This window comes from Atractosteus spatula, chromosome 7 (assembly GCF_055471065.1).
Source record: "Atractosteus spatula isolate fAtrSpa1 chromosome 7, fAtrSpa1.hap1, whole genome shotgun sequence".
In the NCBI taxonomy this organism is placed as follows: Eukaryota; Metazoa; Chordata; class Actinopteri; order Semionotiformes; family Lepisosteidae; genus Atractosteus; species Atractosteus spatula.
In genome coordinates this window covers 62010052-62031959 of record NC_142712.1, presented here as the reverse complement: position 1 = coordinate 62031959, position 21908 = coordinate 62010052, and the positions used below count along the sequence as shown (strand labels likewise).

Below are 21908 nucleotides of genomic sequence, written 5' to 3'. Positions count from 1 at the left end.
AAGAAAATGCACACTTACTACCAGACACTGGCCATATATGAAATGGACATGATGACATTTTTATTCCTATCCTAGCTTTTGCAAATTGTATAGAGAAAAATCTATATAGATTGATTTGCGCTAACATTAAAGTCAACAATGGCCACTGAGCAATATTGTTTTTCCATCTTTGGATTTAAATTCTTGTAGGTCGGGGATTGCCAGTCCTGGTTTTAAACACATTCTAGCAGGCCTTACAGGCCACCCTTAAATCATCGGTTTCTAAAGACATGGAAATAAGCTTTGTAAATGAATTGATTCCGATAAATCAGGAATGGGCACATGTGGTTCTTCAGAGCTACAGTATAAGGTGTTGGTATTTTCATCTCATGATCTCGCAACTAAGTGTACAGATCACCTGATCAAGTCAAGTAGTCAAAACAGAAGCGTTCGAAGCGTTTACCAATTGCTGACTGTTGGGGACCTACAGTAGACGACCCACAGGATTGTGGCTCTCCAGGACCACCCCTGTTCCAGAACCTCGTGTTAAAACTGGTTCCTTTTAGGTTTCTACTAAATGGTTATAGGCAACTCTGTTCGAATTCTGAATGGTTCATGGTAGGACATTTTAAAACAATAATTAAATGCAATTCTGCACAACAAAGCAAACTTTCTTTTTGACTCTAAAGAGTAGTCCCTGGGAAAAGGCGTATATTCTTTTCTCTAACATAGAACAATTGTAATAACCCGAGGAAAAAACACCAGGATAAGCAAACATCTTTATTTGTATCTAATAGAATGTTAAGTACCACTGTTTAAATAAGGTTACCATAAAGTCCTGATACCCTCATTTCTTTTTCAGAAGTGCTCTGCATAGACTTTGTTTTACACAATAGGAATTACAGGATCAGTGTGCCATCATTTTATAGCGGAAAATATCTGTAGCCATTTACAATGTGGCATGTTCTATAATGATGGAGAAACTGATAGAAATGCATCTCGGAGAAGACGTCGTCAGCAGCCCTGTAGTCGGGTGTTAGCAGCTACAGTACCTCTTGAAAAATCACCAGATGGTAACAGGACTTTAGAAACACTGTAATGTGAAGCTCAGTGAAAAATTGAACATCAGTGCAAAGACAATTAACATACTAAAAATATATGTTAGTGTTTTGTAAAACATATTTCGTACAGGATAAGATAAATCCAACAAGCAATTTTCACTATCTTTGCACAGTTAAATCAAAGTATTAGATACATTCATTCCCTGTGCTATTTGCCAAAGACAAAGCACAATATAGAGCTCATATTATTTCTTTTATCCATATACATTATGTATGTATGTATAATATTTAAGACGGCATGGGCAGACTTTCCCTGGAGGAAACATTATTGTTAGTACATTAGTGAAGCACAGCTACATTCATATGATAAAATAATTGTGTACAAAATTCATACATGTTGTTTTAAAGATATATGAAATATTATGCATTTAGGAAATGTGTAAACTATTTAAAGAGCTCAGCAGTTATTAAAAAAAATCATTTTCTTTAGAGGGGAAGGTGTCAAGGAATTGGTTAACTGATTTTTGAGTGTGCCATAAAAAAATGCTCTTTTTTAAGATCTCCTGCTATTAACAATTTTAAGCTTCCAAGTAGTGAATACCTATAGGGACTGCAAGGATTTGTATCATTTTTTGTTCCCACTTTTAAAACTACAGGGGTTCAAAGTTGGCAAGCATACTGGGGCAAAAAAGACATTAAATTTGAAGCAAGATGAATCCACCACTCCAAAAAAACATTCTAAATTGTTTTATGAAATTATTGAATCTAAAGTTGGCAAGTTCCTTCAAAAGCCAAAACCTTTTTAAGCAACTGAAGACTAGGGTGATTTTTTTTGCACCCGCAATAACCCGTTTTCAGAAATGTAGCCCGTCATACAGATTAATCCTGCTCAAAACCTGTTTGGTCAAATATTCTTCTGGCAGCAGCTGGATGAACATGTGAAGATGGAGTTCCTGGAAGATGGCTGCCTGGCCTTTTTTAACCTTGGTGTTCAGTAGGCGGTCTACTATACTTCCTCCTACTTTTTAAAAACTGTGTGGACAATTAACTCCAAGCGTGAGGGCATTCTACTCAGCAATCTACCTATGTCTGACAATGTCATGTATTCTAACTTCTCACAAACTGATGTTCTTGCATAGACCCACATGGCTGCATTCTGCCATTTTATCCTCACAGATCAAGCTTGGCATGACTTCAGATTTAATCAACAACAAAACCTGTTTCTGATGGGCGGCGTGCAGCTTGCAATGATAATTACAATGCCCACACCTTCAACTGCTTAGAGACACCTGGCCTGTAAGGCGAAGTGTACCCAGTTCTTAAGACTGCTTAATCAATTAACTCCAAACGTGGTCAGTATCATTCTAGTGATAATATAGTTAACACATGGTGAAAAGGGTTTCCTACATGCACCACAATGACCAACCAACCGCCACCAAAACTCAAACAACCATTATCTTGGGAACCACTGCACTGATAGACCTTAAACCTGGCAGGTTTCATCTTGCTCAAACCTGCTACAGGTGTGCTCCACCCAGGTTGCAGACAAACTTTTCATGCCCATACTGGATCATCACATGCTTGCTAAAACGTAAAATGCAATTACAGCAGAGTGACACAGGTTCCTGCAAAACCCTGGATGGTGGCTTGACCAGCATTTTGTTCACTTGTTGATACAAATGCGTCCTGTGTAGTAAACTACTCCTTCGCAAAATCTGCTTGGCCAAACATTTTTACAATAACTCCAAACTTGGCATTTATATCTTTTGTGACACTACAATTCAAATAATGTGATATGGGATTCCTGCATAAACAACCACATCTCTCTTTATGGATATTCACACTGCCTTTATCTTGGGAAGTGCTGCGTTAAATTAACTGAAAGTACGTCACAGCAACACTTTTCACGCCCATTGGCTGCTTGGTGAAACCTTCATTCAAATTGGTCCTACAAGCTCTGCCTCTGCCAAGATGAGTTACCTGGGTTCTTCTTGCTACACTGTGTGTGTAGATACAGAAGCTTGTAAAATTGTATGCAATGCAGCTTTTCTAATTCTTTCCTATCATTAATATCATTTTTGGAAGAAGTAACCAACAGTACATACTCTTCAATATCTGGAATGAAAATAAGCTTGTTACTTTATATAAAAACGAGAAAATGCTGAAAAAGCAGGGAATTAAACTTACTGCAAGATTATCTTAATAACCTTGTCATGAACTGAGTTTAAATACACAGAAGTAATAATAAATTAACAGAACTGGGGGCTTCTGACGGTGCCACCTTGTACTATTCGGCCACCAGCCTGGCCTTGGTCTTCTTGTCCTTCGGCTCAGATGGGGATGTAGGCTCCTGGGCTGCTGCCTCAGCAGTGGGCTCTGGCTCCAGGGGCAGAGATGGTGGCTTCTGCAGGCTTGGGGCTGCACTACCTGCGGACACACCAAGATGATGCTAGTCTATTAGGTAAGAACTGGATAATACTTACACTGAACCAGTTATTTATGGTCTTCTACTGAAAGCTATTGTATTGTGAGGCACCATCTGTGTATACTGTTCATATTAATCATCTACATTCACTCTAATGACATGGTGCACATTTAACAATATAATTCCTGCATTTTCTTATATCAGTTTCACAATCCACCTTAGGTTAGCATTTACATGTTAGTATCTCTTATGGTTCATATATGCAGACATATGTTATCATATATGTAAAAACAGTATGTAATATTACTTTTTATGTTAAAGTAATACTCCATGTTGAAAATTAAACATTGAACTCCATGAACTGCATGTTGAAAAATAATTCAACAAAACAAATACTATCATCAGCACAGTATAATCCTATAGATTTGTGAGAAACATTCTAATCAGTCAGTTTTTTAAATAAGAAATTGTCTTTGTCAAGACCTCCTTATCATGAAATGTAATAAAATGATTAACCTGGCAACAAATATTAAAACATCTGTTAGTCATAAAATTGATAAAGAAAACATTTTGTTACCTACAGTGGAGTTATTATATAATAGACCTATTTTTTTTTAAAAGCCTTTTTTGTCCCACTGGTGCCCTGTCAATTGGTCAGTATTGTAAAGAAAGAGATACACAAGGACACATTTCAAAAGACACTTGACACTGCATGAGTAACACAATATTACATTTTAGAGTAACATGTTTCATTAATGAAATAAAAGTACAAACTCCCTGTAGTGGCAAATGACACAAAACCTTTTGTCTGATTATTCATTTCAGCTAACAAACTGTGGTATTTTTTATCTTTCAAAAAAGCGCAAATACACAACATTTATATGGGATTCCCACAAACCTGCTGAAAGCTGGATGGACTTGCTGTATCCAGCGGCTGAGGACATAGCCTGCCCTAATGCCTGATTGGAGCCCAGAGGCTGCTGGGAGCAGGCTGGCTTGCTGGGAGCAGCAGCATGCTGCTTCGATTTAGTGTCTTTGGCTGGCTTTGTCCACACCAGGCTCTCTCCGACCTGCAGTGCTGCTCCCATCTTCTGAGCCATTTCTATAAGCTGTATTCAAATAAGAAAACAAGCATGGCATATTGTTTTACATCTAAGAGGATTTCCAATAGCGGTTATGTATGACATATGTTAAGTGAATGATGTCTCCAAGAAACTTTACAATGATTAAAATCTGCGGTTATACAGTAAGTGTTATAGTTTGGTTACCTCAGGGTCAAACTCAGTACTGCTGCTACTCTCCTTGAGTTTGTTGACTTTCTTCTCCATTTCCTGATATTGTTGCAGTGCCCCTTTCTTATCCCCTTGGTTGTACAGCAGAATGGCAAAATTGAGATTAACTAGCGGGTTAGATCTGTGAGGGAGAAGGACACCAAAACATAAATATCAATATACGAGTCTGCTGTTGTTGTTATTAACTATTTACAAACTTGTTTCACTGGCTTGGCATTATTAGATTTTATTTATAAAATGTTAAATTAAATTCTACAAATGGAAGGAGAGTAGTAACTAAGTTAAGAACAAGCTCCAATATAAAACAAAAACTTGCATTTATAAAAAATTACAGACTCACTGGTCCAAAGAAACAGCTTGCTCGTATGATCTCTTGGCATTTTCTACATCTTCCAAATTGGTAAGGGCCACTGGTAAAATAAAAAGAAATACAATAAACATTTTTCATAACCTAGATACCTTTTATCTTTTAACATATTGTTCTCTAAGTCAATGTGAAGAATGCAAATACATAATACGGTAACAGACACTGTTAATTTCATCATCTACAAATCATAACCACACTGAGGTTCTGAGGTTGTTATGCTTGAAATGTGAGTGTAAAGCAATGGGCAAAGTAGATGTTATCAAAAAAAGAGGACATGGGCTGTGTATTACCTGCCAGCAGCATGTACAGCTCTCCCATCTTTGGCTGCAGATTGATGGCAGCACTGAGGAAGTGAAAGGCAGAGGCATACTGCTGCATAGTAAGATGCACCAGGCCCAGGTTATACAGGATCTTCCAGTCAAAAGGAGCCAGGTAGTTAGCTCTCTTTAAACAACTGATAGCCTGAGAAGGTACAGCAATATACAGTCTAAAATGTACGTCACCATTTCTTTCAAACCATTCATTTAAGGTACTAGTAATAGCAAAAGAGCTTGAAAGATATTATTTTGGGTAAACTCTTAACAGATTGATATTAATTTTTTTCTTCTTGATTTAAGACGAAGAAAGATAAGTGTCGGAACATCAAGTGCTGCAGGAATAAAGTCACACATTGGCAGCTACAACTAATGCTGCTGGAATTGGATCACAGTAGATGTACGCTAGGGGTGTACTGCCACGTGGCAAACCAAGAGCAGTATCTGGAGGACTGAATATCAAGACAGAAGTAACTTAATTAAGATATCCTCAAGCTTAATTATTCATCTTAGTACCAATGTGCCAAATGTCCTGGATATAGCACCTAATTAGGAAAGTGTAATCAGTTTAAAAATGTAATCATTTCTGATTTAAAAAACAAACAAGTTATATTTAGAATACGAATTTTACATTATTCATGCAATTTTCTTTAAAAAATATTAAGTATTAGGAATGGATTAGAAGAAAAGTAGGACTTTTTATAAAGAATTTATCTCTAGTGATAAGCTGGCAGTTACCACCGCAGAGGAACTAAACCCTCCTATTTTCAGAAGGGTGTGTTTTATGCTTTTGCTTGTTATAAACATAATTGCAAAGTTCTGCTAGTTCAACAAATCAAGCAGTTTAATAATTATCCCAGTTCAGCTCTGAATTAAATTAAGAACATGGTTCTTACAGATGATTTGTGTAGAAGTGACTGCACCATACAAATTGACCTTTTATTTGGAGAGTAGTACTAATAGCATATTACCCAATGTGAAAGTGCAAAAGACTCAAGGGTTAATGTCTGGCACGAAACTGTTGCTCCTCATTTTACAATTCAAAAAGCAAACAAGGACATTTTCATAAAAAAACAAAAATAAGAAACATAATTACAGGATGGTAATTTTTATATTTCAAGTGATATATTAACAATTGCTATATGAGCACACTATACTCACTTTATTCAATTCGGTTCAATTCAAAACACTTTATTCATCCCCAGGAGAGCAATTTAGGAACAATGTATGCCAGAACAGTGATTCAGATCATCTTAGAACATGCCACTATTAGACATTATTTTTTGTCAGCAATACTTACCGCTACATACTTCTTTTTGCCAAAGAAGCACATTCCTATATTGTTCCAGAGTGGTGGACTCTCAGGTACAGCACAGGCAGCTACACGGTACTTGGTCATGGCGACATCAAAATCGCCATGGGTCTGCATCATGCTTCCAGCTGCTAGGATAGCCTACACATGGAGAACCAAAAACCCGCATGGAGTTACTCGCTGGAAACATCAGTGCTGAGAAAGAGTCTTTGGGACCAAAATGTTTAAATGAAATATAAAGTAACTTTAAATTTGAACAATACATGAAAGATCCTTTTTAATCTTCCATTTAATGCAAGGTTAGCAAAACTTAGCCCTCAAGGTTTCTTGAACATCTCTAGCTAATGGACCTTGAAGGTATAAAGTCAGTCGGTGCTTTGGGCCTTGAGAATTGGTTTCAGCAAGTCCCAAATCAAGTGACCATGCTAATCAGCACAGTTGGGCACAAGAGAAGAAACTACCAATTGAAACTATTGAAAGTATTTAATCTTCAATACAAAAATATTAAGTGCCTACCTTGTAGTTGTTGGGGTTATACGTTAGAGCATTCCCAAGATGTTCAAATGCTTTTTGATAGACTCCAAGCTGGGTGGAAAAAAAATGAAATATTATTAATTTTTCCTATTACATAGTTATTCTTTCTCAACTTTATTTTATCACAATTATTTGTAAGATGTTTTCAGGCAAGAAAATAATTTATAATAGAATTTTTAATGTGAAGCACAGGTAATAGAGCTGCAGGAAGGACAATATTTAATTTGCTTAAATTAAGTACAACCTCTGCTCCATCCTAAATTTGTGTGAGATAAGCTTTCTACATAGTCTAAGAAGGAGCTGATTCAACCAAAAGTATCGCTTTAAACAATCTGCAAATAACAACAGGGGTACTTCTGGATTCCCAAAGAATGACTTTAACACAAAGGATAAAAAAAATGAAATGAGGGACTTCATTCACATTAGTCCCTTCTTCATGAACACTTGCCCCTAAAGCTAAAATGTGAAGTTCAGATTCACTGTGAAGGACAACTCTAAATGAAACACTCATTCTCTGATAGCATACACTATCCAAAAGAAAGATAAATCTACAACATTCTATTACTAATATAAATAGAATTAAAGTTGCATCTTTTACCTGCAGATAGAGTAGTCCAAGTGTTGTCAAAAGTTCGGTGTTCTCAGGCGAGAACCTAAATAATCAATAATCACTAATGTTATACTTCATACCGATATCATACATGGTTCTCAAAACCAACACAATGCATTAGTTAGATTAGAAATGTGTTTATTTGGAAAGGTTATAGAGAACACAATCTTTTAACGAAAACACATGCTACTAAATGGGCCTAAATTCACCTCATTTTGCAAATAATGAGTACTGTCAAGTCAGAGAGAAATAAAAATCAGGGTTACTGTGACAATATTAAAAAACAGTGGCTCTTTTCATAGTTGTTTATCTATTGAAAACAGACCCTACTGTTGTCATTCTTTATTAATTAACTTAACAGGAGGCAACAAAGTAAAAGGCGTCTGCTTTCATACCTATATAATCTTTGAAGTGAACCTTTATTGGTTTTGGAAAATTTTCTGCTCTGTGCAGATTTCTTAATGTTTGACCCTTCATGCTTGTAATCTGTATTCTAATAATTGTCATAAAACAAGCTTAATGACTTAGAAACTAGTTTAAAACAAAATCTAAATATTTTTAATAAAAATATAACTTTCCAAGCTGCTAAGAAGACTATGTTTACATGGACTGTACATATGTGTTCTGTAGTTTTATAGTTTCTCTATATAAATGCAGGTTTCACATACTCAACAGCTTTTTTGTAGACTTCAACAGCCTTATCAATGTCTCCTTCCAACAAATGGATCTTTGCCAGCATCACAAAAGTCAAGTCATGCTTGTTTAGCTGCAAAGCAATGTTTAACTGCTCCTGAGCCTTGAGAAAAACAATAATATTTTTATTAGTAAAAAATTGCATAACATTACGACTTAACAACACAAATTCATACTTATGTCCTAAGTAGAAAATATTTAGAGAAAACAAGAAAAATGTTGAATTCAATTTTTTATATTTAAATAGCTGTTGTTCATCTTGTTAAACAATATGTTTTAAAAGCTGGCTTACATTTTTGAAGTCTTTCAGATACATGTAGCACACACCAAGGTTATGGCTGATCTCCTGCAGGACAACACAAGAATGCCGGTTTTAATGGGTGTACAGACAGAAGCAGGAGTACATTAGATCTCAGGAACTGACATGAAGACAGAGCAGGTCCTGTAATACTTAACTAATTTTCACATTTGATCAATAACCTAAGCACAACCAATGAAAGGAAGTGTTGATCAAGAATGTCCTCAGATGTCACCAGTCTATTCTGAGATTCTGCTGTAAACTGTCATGTCTATCAGACCCTGTGGTGATGTGACGTCCAGAGGGCCAAAGTGATTATTCCATGTACACCTGCTCAAACTACTGCATGTCACCACCTAGCTTGATGAGGATTCTTCATCTGACACAATACAGTATGTGCTACTACAAGAAAACCTACATACTTGAGCATACACAGTTCCCTGACAAATGCAAATTTATATGATTTTCATTCCATGTGTAAACAGGTCTATGACTGAAGTATTCAAGGTTATTAAAGTATCCTGGGGAATAAAGTTAAAGTCAGTGATTTCATTAATAGCTATACAGTAGTTTACTTACCCAGTCCTTCTGATTGAGTTTTGCAGCTTCATTGTAAACTTCAATTGCTGCCTTATGTTTTCCAAGTAGAAAACTAAATGAAATAAATGCAAATAAAAACTCCATGTTTACTAAATAAAGAACTATTTATCCTCTGTCTATACAGTTATTGTATATTTATTGTGTAATACACTGTTTCATGGAGTATCTGACAGCGGTTAGGTATAAAAAAATAAAGTCAATATTTTACATGCAAATACCAAAAGGGTTAACATTGCTTTTTTTAAAAAAAAAGAAAACATAAAATAGTTATTAACATTAAAAACAAAACCTTTGATTTGGAACAGCTGAAACTGCAAGCTACATTAACAGAACTGATAAGAAATTTCATTTAGTAAAATAAATTGGCAACAAAGATGATTTAAGTAACTCATAAAAGATCAAATACCCCAAGGTATGTACTCACAGAGATCTAGCAACTTGTTTCAGGTTGTCTGCACTTCTGGGATTGAGAATAGCACAGCTCTGAAAAAGCTCCAGGGATTGCTGAATCTTTCCCTCAAGACGAAGTATTAAAGCTGAACACACATACATAGCATTTTTACATATTTAAATATCATATATACTAGAACAAAGCAAGAAAGCAATGCTTAGCTTTAAATGATAAAGGAGCTATATTATGTTACAATCACTGATAATTAGTAAGGAAAAGTTAGTCTATACAAAAGCCGGCCAGAATACATTCTTGCATTTTAATTTAAATTTTGCATCTCACTTGAACACTTATGATACAACTATGCTTGCTTCACTTTGACAGTGGAGAATGACAGTGGAATTCAGAGTGAAAATGGCTTACCTTGTACATATATTGCATACTCACACATTCCCTGTGTCTCCTGCAATTGTTCTTTAATTATAGCCTAAATTAAAAAAAAAACAATCAACTTTTTAAGTGGCTTTATAAACAAGACAAAACGTACTGCACTTAAAAGGCATCCCGGATTGTGAATGCACAATACTTTTCAACAGCAGAAAGGAATTGCTATAAATGATTTACCCTACAAACCGACTTTTAAAAAAGTTAATTCTTTGCAGAAAACTCATGCAAAAGCATACTACATAGAATGTATAGATTTTGTTCATCTTATTAAGAAAAGCAATAAACAGCAATATTTCAAAATGTTCAGCGCTGAAAAGATCAGATAAGATAAATTCTGTTGCTTTCAACAACTGAACACAAGCAGTCCATAAACAGACTATTTCATTAAAGCAAAATCATAGCTGAAGAACAAAAACTGTATGGTTGGTGGAGTTTCTTTTTATACAGCCCTAAAAATTCACGAATAATAAATCTAAGGACAAAAAACAAAATGTCAGAAATAATGTTGTGTGACCTATCGATTAGCCCTCTGCACTTGACACAAATGTAACCAGCAGCAGCTGTCAGATGGTGATGATCATGCTGTTAAACCCAGCATGTCTAGTTAAAGGGAGTGAGGGTGGGGAGTGTTTACCTGCTGAGAGTGGATTTCCTGAGCACTGTAGTCTGTATATACAGGTTAATAAAGAGCAAGTATTAATAAATATGTGATCTAAATATAGCTGGTGCTCTCTTTGCCAATAGTCTTATTATGTTCACCGAAAAAGAGAAAGCTACTGTAGATACAAGTTATGAAATAAGCTGTTTATTCAGAAAGGATACAAAATTCTTTACTTTAGGAGTATCATATTAATGTGGTCAGTCAGAGTGTATTCTGGGAACAGACGTCTGAAGGTTAAAACAGATTAAAGGAAACAAAGAAGTACTGTATATCTCTACAGCAGACAATCAACCAATAGATCCAGATCCTACTGCCTCAATAATCTCATTTTTAAGTTTATTTTTTAATTAATTTGGAACAAGGTCATTAGATAGTTACATGTTTATATATGTCCAAAGTAGATATTGATTCAGACATCTGCTTGCGTTCAGCATAAAAAAACAACATAGAACCAATCACTGAGCATTAAAACAGTTCTTCAAAAACTAAATGAATCCTTCTTGTCCTGTTATAAATGAAATGTATTTAACTTTTAAAAAGAATGAAGTACAGGCTTATTGGAACATGAAATAATTTTTAGCCCAAAAAATACCCAAAAAAGACCATGCCCAACAAGTTTCCCTTACCTTTAGACAAAAGTGTACTGACACAAATTCCACATAGGTACTGCACTTCAGCAGTAACTGGGCATAACTGCATGCAACATGTGTTTCATTACTCTCTATACAGTCTGCAAACTGATGAATTCATACTGGATTTCGCAAGCCAAATGAGAACAAGGAACAGATCTAATCCCACCATTCAGTACTAAATATTCCATCCCTGTGCTTGAGTGGAGAAGGCACGCATGTAAAATACAAACGGCTAGTACTTCCAGGCTCTAATCCTTGGCAATAGAGAAGCCAAAAAGTGGGTGTGATTCCTACCTTGCAGGTTTCATAGTCCTTTCGGATATAGTGGAGATGGATGAGCCAGTTCCTCCTTTCCAGGATGGGAAGCTCTGGTGCTGAGTGAAAGATATTAGCAGAACAGACACGGCACTCAGATCTGATACGGCACAGCACTTTCTCCCTCCGCGCCATACCACGCCAAGGGTGACCGAGACAAGGGGCTGTTTTCGAGCCAGCCCTGCCTGTAAAGGGCCTCTCTTGCCTCCTGTCTGACCGATACCTTGATCAGACAAACAGCTCAGAGTAAAGGTGTCGAGGGGCCACTTGTTATTCCTCCTCAACAGCAACAGACACATCTGTCTTGCAGGCTATTTATTTTTTTATCATTTAACACCACTGCTTCATCTCATATTCTCACTCACTCCCACTCTCCTGCCCATGGGAGGCAGGCTCTATGTGTATTACAGACTCAACGGTAAAAGCTGGAGCTGAATACAGGAGTCTTTTTATCTTTTGGAGGGTGCCTCTGGTCTGCATGAGTCTTTCTGAAGCTCAACTCCCGAAAGGTTTAATGACTAATTGTGATAAAAAAGGTCCACGCCTGACTGCCCTTGTATAGAACAAATTATTGCAATCGTACTGGCAATCAGGAGAATCTTAGCAACAGCAAGCATTGGAGCTATTATGTTTGTTTTTTTAAATGAGATAATGTATTAAATTAAATATTGAAACAGTGCTTTACACTGCACAGTCATACTGAAAAAGGCAGAGATGTAGTCTGACACGTTATCAAAAGTAGGCATTAATTTTTCTCTGTCATTTTTCCATCTGTGTTCCTTTTTCTTCCCCTTGCTTCAAAAGATTTTTTTATTTTCGTCACAGAACGGTAAGTCATGTCTAAGCACTGGCGTTAGCTGAGGCATTTGGGGTTCTACAGGAAAAATGTCATGACAAAGAAATGTATTAAAATTCTGAGTGGGTGCTGGAGATGCAGTTTCAAACTAAGATAAATTAGATAAACTCTTTCTAAACCATTAAACATAATTCTGTTCTTACTTGTCTATTTGTCATATTAAGCAGAATTAAGGGATCATTGTTCTGTAAGAGAGGACTTGATGTAGACCAATAGGCGGAAAGGAATCAAGCTCACCATAAAAGGATAAAACAGTATACCAGTATATCTTACACTAAAGTGTGAGTAAAGAATGGGCCTTCAATAGATACAGAACATCAAGCAACCTTCTTTTCAAAATGAGCACACAGTTAATCTATTAAGCACCACAATCAAATCTACATGCGAATATACATATACTCTACATTCAGCTCAGACTTCTTGTCAATGTTAAATTTTCTGAAGCTGTTCTTGGAGCGGTTTCCATTCTACCACATTTGACTGCCCGAACACGAATGTGCAATTAGGATTCCACTGATGCACAAGTCACAGAAAACTGAATATGAAGTGTGAAGTGTTAGGAGAGATGTCTCTTATCAAGCCCCGGGTCCCCTTCTTGTCAATCCAGGATTAAATCAGTCTCCTGTCATAACCCCATTATGGTCAAATGCACTTGCTGTGGGCAGGATTGACAACGCGGGGATCTGTTCGATATATTTGTTTTCGTTGGCAGCCCTGTGGAGTCTGAACTAGGCAAGTGGCACCTTTCCCTGTTGCCAAGGTAACAAGGAGCCCCCAGTGTCCAGCGAGCCGCTGGAGTGCTTGTGAGAGAGATCTCCACGAATGGGAAGAAGTGCAGACAGGCAGAGGGGAAGCACCGCACAGCATAAAGACGAGGAGCAGAGGCATAGAGAGAAAAACAGACAGATAAGCATGGACAGCGTTGACAAAGGAGAAGCATGTAGAACAAAGAAAAATGGCAAGACAAAGGTTTGAATAAAGCCTGGCTCTTCAGATTTTAAAACAATCAGGTGCAATCGCTTCAAAGGGTATGAAGTGTTTTGTAACCCATTTCGATCAACAAAAAAACATCACACCAATTAAAAACACTTCGTAAGGTTTTCTTGCACATAAACACACTGCATTTTTTACTGTGGTACTGTTATCACAGTTTTATTATAATAATGTATCAATAAATTAGATAATTGGTAGGAAACATTGGCTGATCCATTAAATGTGCCATTCAATATATACAGGTATATTTAAATATTTTTCTACAGAAGGCATGGTTATGGCTTCCTTAGAGAAAATTGAGGCAATTAAGGAAGATTATTTACCCACTGAATATTGACCCATAGTTATTTCAGCCAATTTTAGTCATTTAAAGACTGTTAATAATTGTGTATAGTACTCACAAAATATTTTGGCTGGACCAGAATATATAAAAAGGCTTTCAAGTTTAAATATAGACTACACAATAATTACTATTTAAATATGTATGAATGTAATGTTATAATTAGACAGATGTAGGTTATACATATAAAGTATACATACATACGTACAGTCATGTGAAGAAGAAAGTACACCCTCTTTCAATTCAATGGTTTCACATATCAGGGCATAAATAACAATCGTCTGGTCCTTACCAACTTCTATAATTAGATCAATTTAGCCTCAGATAACAGACAACACGTAACAGATTTCACCATGTAATTATTTATTCAACAAAAAGTAAGCCAAAATGCAGAAATCATGTGGGAAAAACTAAGTACACCCTTACTGCTTCCATAGGAATTAAGAAGGTAATTAGCAGCCAGGCGCTGCTAATCAAATGCACTTGATTAATTGATCATCAGGAAGTATGACCACCTCTATAAAAGCAGAACTTTTGGCAATTTGGTGGTCTGGAGCATTCAGGTGTGTTAAAACCATGCCAAGGAGAAACGACATCAGCAATGAACTCAGAGAATCAAATGCTGCTGCTCATCAATCTGAGATGGGTTATAAGGCCATTTCCAAACAATTTGAAATCCATCCTTTTACAGCGAGAAGGATTATTTACAAATGGAGAGCATTCAAGACAGCTGCCAATCTTCCCAGGAGTGGGCGTCCCAGCAGATTCACCCCAAGGTCAGACCGTATAATGCTCAGAGTAATTGCAAAGAACCCTAGAGCTACATCTAGGGATCTACAGGCCTTGGACAACATGTTAAATGTTACAGTTCATGACAGTATGATCAGAAAAAAACTGAGCAAGTATGGCTTTCATGTAAGGGTAGCCAGGAAAAAGCCCCTTCTCTCCAAAAAGAACATGGCAGCCCAGCTTAGGTTTGCAAAGTTGCATCTGAACAAACCACAAGATTTCTGGAACAATGTCCTTTGGACAAATAAGACCCAAGTGGAGATGTTTGGTCATGCACTACGCCATGTTTGGCGAAAACCAAACACAGTGTATCACCACAAACACCTCATACGAACCGTCAAGCACAGTGGTAGAGGGGTGATGGTTTAGACTTGTTTTACAGTCACAGGACCTGGGCACCTTGCAGTTAACGAGTCGACCATGAACTCATCTTTATACCAAAGTATTCTAGAGACAAATGTAAGGCCATCTGTCCGACAGCTAAAGCTTGGCCGAAATTGGGTCATGCAACAGGACAATGATCCCAAGCACACCAGCAAATCTACAACAAGTTCAGACCTCAACCCCATTGAGATGCTGTGTATAGACGAATGCCCTCAAACGTCACTGAACTGAAGCAATGCTGTAAAGTAGAGCCAAAATTAGTCCAAAACGATGTGAGAGACTGATAAACTCCTATAGAAAATGATTACTTCAAGTTATTGCTGCTAAAGGTGGTTTATCATGAATCATGGGGTGTACTTAGTTTTTCACACATGGCTTCGGCATGTTGTCTTATTTTTTGTTAAATAATGACATAGTGGAATCTGTTATGTGTTGTTTGTCACCTGAGGTTAGTTTTACCTAATGTTAGGACCTGGTAAGGAACAGATGATTTTTTTGTTATGTTCTGATTGAAATTGAAAGAGGCTGTACTTTCTTTTTCACATGACTGTATATAGTTTGCTGTGTTAGTTAGACATTGACCTCCATGCAGGACACCTCTCGGACATTTCACCACTCCATCACAGAATCTGTAAGCAGCTCACTAATAATGTACTTGGCTCGCATTGTGGAGCACATTTATTTAGGCAAAACTGACTTAAAAATATCAAAAGGAGAAACCTCTTACTAGAGAGAATACCAGATTAGATGACTTGCAATTAAAATAAAAATTTAAAACTAAAAAAAATTGTCAAAAGGTATTTTATACTAACTGTGCATTTAAAGCAATGAATGACAAAAAAATCATATTACTGGCCCTCTGCTCGCTGATGCTAAACCAGTGAACATATTGGATGGAATAGGCTTCAATACAACCAGCAGAAAGGGGTCTGTTTCAAGTGGTATGGTATGGATTTCATGGATTGTGATTATAAAGACAGGATGCACTCGGCAACACGCATCTCAGTAAATATAAATGTTGTTTGTTTCATTAAAGGATAATTTGTGAGTCTATGAATCAGTCTGCTGAAGCTCCTACTGAGTCACAGCACTGATTCCTCCCAGCAGGGAGGCAGTCAGAGTGACTTTGTTCCAAACCCAATGTGCTGCTGAACAAAGACATTGCACTAATTATGAAGCATGGATGGCACAGCGCCTGCTTGCCTTTTAACAAATCAGATTTAATGCTGTTCTATTTCTGGACTTATTTTTTCCTTAAGCTTTAATCCTCTTTCCTTGCTGATGGGACTGCGGAAATCCCTCTCTCTCATAGTGACACCTACTGGAAAAGAGAAGCACTGTGGCTTGATTCAATTTTCTCCACTTTCTTTAACCAAGTGCAATCGGCATCAGGATGTTTTAATTTGAATGTTAACTACTGCAGGTGTTACTGAAAATAAATTTATTGCATACATTTACACACTTACAAAAGTAAAAAAAAATACAAATATTATGGACTCTCCAGCAAATAATCTGATTTATAGCCAGCAGCCATATCACCCTGTAACTCACAACTGGCAACCCACTGAAGCTCAGCAGGTGTGAGCCTGGCCCGTACCTGGATGGGAGACCTCCTGGGAAAAACTAAGGTTGCTGCTGGAAGAGGTGTTAGTGGGGCCAGCAGGAGGTGCTCACCCTGCAGTCTATGTGGGTCCTAATGCCCCAGTATAGTGACGGGAACACTGTACTGTAAAAAAAGGAGCCATCCTTTGGATGAGACATAAAACTGAGGTCCTAACGCTCAGCGGTCATTAAAAATCCCGGGGCCTTCCTCGAAAACATTAGGGTGTAATCCTGGTGTTCTGGCCAAATTTCCCATTGGCCCTTACCAATCATGGCCTCCTAATAATCCCCATCTATGAATTGGTTTCATTACTCTGTTCTCCTCCCCACCGATAGCTGATATGTGGTGAGTTGAGTGTTCGGCTGCCTTTGCATCATCCAGGTGGGGCTGCACACTGGTGGAGGGGAGTCCCTTTTACCTGTAAAGCGCTTTGAGTGGTGTGTCCAGAAAAGCGCTATATACTGCAAGTGTAAGCAATTATTAATTATTAAGCCCATTCTTCTCTCTCATTGCAGCACGATCGTACATTTTGTGGATTACAGACTCCTTCTCAGGCTAGATTACTTGGTAGTGACCCAGAGAGTCCAAATGCAGTTTAGTGATTCCTGTGTACAGGAACCTTACATGCCAGGGTTAGACTGATCTGGGCAGCATCAGTTATAGCCATGACCTCTTCCACCAGCTGCTGCTGCTTTAGCTCTAGTGTTCCCTTCTTCGGAATCGTTGTCCAAAAAGGAACAATAGACCAATATGTTTTTTAGAAAATGTGGTGTGTTTATGGCTTTCCTGGGACAGTGCAAGATGCAGAGATGATTCTGGATGCTTTATTCTGGATTCTGGATTGTTGATCCCAAATTGGCATGCAAAAGTGGAAAAGGAGGGCAGATAATCAGGGTCAATTGAGTCAGTTTTATTACCTTTTACAGTTTGTGAGGTGACCGAATCTCCAATTTAAGTAAACATGGAAAACTATGTTCCTAAATGTAGCCTCTTGGGAAAGATATAAAGAGTGCATGACGAAAATATCTGAAGCCTTTTGGGATGCAAAGGTATTTTTTCCAAGTCAATTTATTTCAAGACATAAACAGTCCCATCTTTTTGTGTCTCTCCTTCACAGACATGAACATTAGAACACTATTTTAATAGAAAATAAAATGATCTTCAATTTCAAGAATTAAAATAATCCTGTTTCCTTCACAGGATTACAAGACATTCATGACTGATTCCACTGGGGAAAAATGTCAAAATATAATAAGAAATACAATCAATTCCATATACTGTACAGTAGTATTAAATTCAAGGGCAGCTTCTGGGCATCTTGCCATCAGGCACAGTTATGTATGTGATTAGCTTTCTTATATGAAAACACATGGGTTATAGTTTTTTTTTCTGTCAATACAGAAAACAATTACAACACCACACTATTTTAGAAAAGAATAGATTGATATATGTCAATTTCTTTGCAAATCAAGAACCACTTTGTTAAAACATATTTTATCTAATATATATTACCATATGCCAGGGACGGAAATGCATTTACAGTAAATCAAATATTGAAAACTTTTTGTGATGTTCAGCATGTTATGGTGTTGCTTTGCACCAATATAATTGTGTCTTTTTAACATCTGTTGGGTTTGTATATGTTGGAAGTGTTACCTAATTGGGAGTGCATGAGAGGTCATATGAAACAAGTAAAGCAATCAAAACAATATCCTCAGAAGGAAGAATGATTTCAGTGAGATCTGTGGGTCTTGTCCAACTCGGTTAAGCAATCTCCAGTATGTGGTAATAGTTTTCAAATGAAAGTCCTGTGACCTTGACTTCCCCAGAACTAATGCCATAATATAGAACTGTAATGCAACTTTAAACATTGCCAAAAATAAAACCTCTGAGAGGTTTGAAATTGGGGGACACAGTTTAAAATCCTAAGCTGGACTGGAGGGATAGACCACTTTTCAAAAAATTACGAAGCCTTCTTTAATTCCTTTAAATAAAAGTTTCTATCCATGCCAGTAAGACAGGTATCCTGATGAATATCACAATGACTATCCCAGAGGTATAAGGTGCAAGAACATGACTGCTCTCCCATTGTGCAGGACAGGACACTTCTGTCCATTACCAAGGCTAGGAAAAATATAGCAGGACATTTATTAAACTAATAAAGAAAAAGGAAAATAAGGACACGTGCATAAATACACACTGTAATGAGCATAAACATGACCTTTGTTTTGATACAGTAAGTATTACACCACAGAGGACAATAAGGCCAATATTTCATAAAACACGCACCTTTTTTGGGACGAGTCTTCTTAATTTCTGTTCCCACTGGGAGCTGTGGATTCTGAAATACACAAACCCATACTTAATACAGACAGGTCTGCTACAATCCTTTTTATTCTTGTCAAATCCTATTTTCACATTTGTGAGCTAAGGGATGTTAAGGATTTTATTTTAGAGCTATTTCGCTCATACTTGTTACATAGCTCCACCTGTTACTGTAGGTGCTCAGTGCTTGACAGGGTTATTCACCCTAATGTTTCATAGCTTGTAAAAAGGAACAAGTAAAGGTTTATTCCATGCTGAAAAGAGAAGAAAGGAAACAATGTTTCAGCTGTGGAGCCTTCTTCGGATCTTTGAATCTTTTAAATTATCACTCATGTATTCTTATAAATTAAATGAAATCAAGGCAAACTGCCAAACCATAAACAGGCTCAAGTGTTATTACACAAAATAATTGTGATAATTGAATTTAACAAGGTGAATGGCCCCTAATACTTTCATCAGATATGAATCAGACATTGAAAGCAAATTAGAAATTGTGAAAGAATTTAGGATGTAAATATGAATAAACAAGCCTTTACATCCGATATAAGAATATGTTCTCATTGTTTTTCAAATGCACCAAACTATCAGTGCCTTTTTTTAAATGATGATGAAAAACAAGATCACCTCTACACACTTCTTTAATCCTACCTCCCAAGCCTTTTGATTGGATTACTGAAAGGGCTGTGACAGGATTATTACCTTCTCTACATAATTAAACCTGCATCTAAAGTTTGTGCATAACATCTACAAGAGCAAAGGTTTAGTTGGTTGCTTTGATCAGGTCAGGCTGTAAATGCAGGATTTCAGAATCTGTGCAATGCTCAACGCTCACTGCAGCGCTGTATCTCCCGTCCCGTTTTTACAATGAACACTGGTTAAAACATGGAAGCTTCCAACAAAATGAAAAATGCATGTGCAGATAAAAAAATAACTATACCAGAGATTTGCCTTCTTAACTATGCCTTTCTGTCCGCAGTTACATCAACAAATTACGTTAGCTTTGCGAAAGGTATTACACTTAACACAAATATGAGTATGGGTAAATCATTCTTACTATTTTGAAGGAAAAATAAGAGATTCAATCGCAAATTGCATGTTTTAAATTAACATACCACTGTTACAGTACAGGAAACCACAGCACTGTACTCTCAAGTTCCAAATCGCTATACCACGAACAAGAAAATGGATAACTGCTCAGCGTCCTACCTTTGCAAATTATATTCTCACAGCAAGAGTCAAATAACGGCCGAAAAGACGTAATGACGGGCAATATAATGACACTTACTTTGTGGTTATGTAAACAAGTGTTCTGTGCTAACACCCCCGCCAATATTATTTCACTCAATGCCTACAGTTTAAGATACATCGCAAGATCATCAATAATAACCTCGTGTTACTATTATGCATGTAGCTATGTGCTGTCTATTTTCAGACGTATATGTAACACACACAGTTCACCAGTACTTCAACATTATAACGCTTCTTTAGAATTGTCTCACCGTTTGAGCCTTCTCCTCCGCCATCTTCACAAAACTGAGCCACAGGAAGTTGTCCGTTTCCAAGGTTACAGCCCTACAGGAAGTGCACTCTGTTTTACTTATCTCAAGGGAGGATAAAATAACGTTCTTTTTTTCCCCGAAGCAACTTTTATTTTTAATGGTAAAGCGAATGGGAAGCCAGTTCCCGTTGTCTAATGTGGCCAACCAGCTACACACACACTGCTGTGGAATAAAACCGAGCAAAACATCGCAGAACCGCAGGGTGCAAATTTAAAGCTTCGGGTAGTTATTAGCATATGTCCGCAATGAAAAGCAGCAATAAATACAAATCAAAGAAAAGCAATGAATCCACTTTTGTTGAAATGTCTTCTTCGAAGCAAAATGCGTTGGCTATAATTGCAGAGCACTAACGCGAAAAAACATCACAGGTTTTAAATACTTAAATCAGGCCCCATGAAGTGTCTGACCTCAAGTGGCTTAATATCGCAGTTCAGCTACCAGGGGTGAGCATAATTATACGGCTTGTCTGCTGGTTGCAAGTGGTCAGTGAAAAACCCTCTTTGAGAAGATCTTTACAACACTTTTTTATTTGAGCAAAAAAAAAGGTTATTTCACAGACTTGACATTGACAGTCGTACAAATAAAGAAGACACTGACACTCAAAACATTTTAATAACTCATTTGCAACAAAGACAGCTAACATTCTCACCCAGATCATTGTGTGCTTTTAGAAATCTGTAAATTAAATGGAGAATTCCTGCACTACAACCCACCAGTAAGGGATGTGTCTGTGTGTATGCAACAGCATCTAAATACAACACAGCGATTGCAAAGTTCGTCATAGCTCAACGTGGGGCCTATGGACGAAGGGCTAAAATAGAACAGAGCTTTCCATTGCAGCACTGAAATGTAATTATTTTAATGTTCAAACGTGCAATACAATTTTCGAAAAATAAACTGACCTTCATAATGAGGAGACAAAAAAAATCTTACAATACAGTCCATTTTCGACCAGGTCATCATGAAAATCATGGAAGCTCAGATAACATTGCCATGCACTGGAATAGGGGAAAGATTTTCTTCCTAGATAACCTACGAATATTTATTCTTTAATTTTAAAAAAATCTAGAAAATATTTTATATTTTTTTAAACTTGGAACTTGTTTGTACTTATTCAAAATTCTGGAT

At 37.0% G+C, this 21908-nt stretch overlaps 1 protein-coding gene across 1 annotated transcript; it reads right to left on the bottom strand.

Annotated features, from left to right (window-relative positions):
• Window positions 1-744: 744 nt before the first annotated feature.
• bbs4 (Bardet-Biedl syndrome 4) lies at window positions 745-20753 on the bottom strand. Its single transcript, XM_088921296.1, has 16 exons — window positions 20721-20753; window positions 19186-19237; window positions 11911-11990; window positions 10300-10363; window positions 9910-10021; window positions 9465-9537; window positions 8880-8933; window positions 8563-8690; window positions 7883-7937; window positions 7267-7335; window positions 6739-6891; window positions 5415-5586; window positions 5098-5167; window positions 4734-4878; window positions 4364-4574; window positions 745-3467 (listed from the first exon to the last, which is right to left on the bottom strand). Exons 1-16 carry the CDS (start codon window positions 20742-20744, stop codon window positions 3328-3330), a joined length of 1602 nt encoding a protein of 533 aa, XP_088777422.1. The 5' UTR covers window positions 20745-20753; the 3' UTR covers window positions 745-3327.
• Between the last annotated feature and the right edge of the window lie 1155 nt (window positions 20754-21908).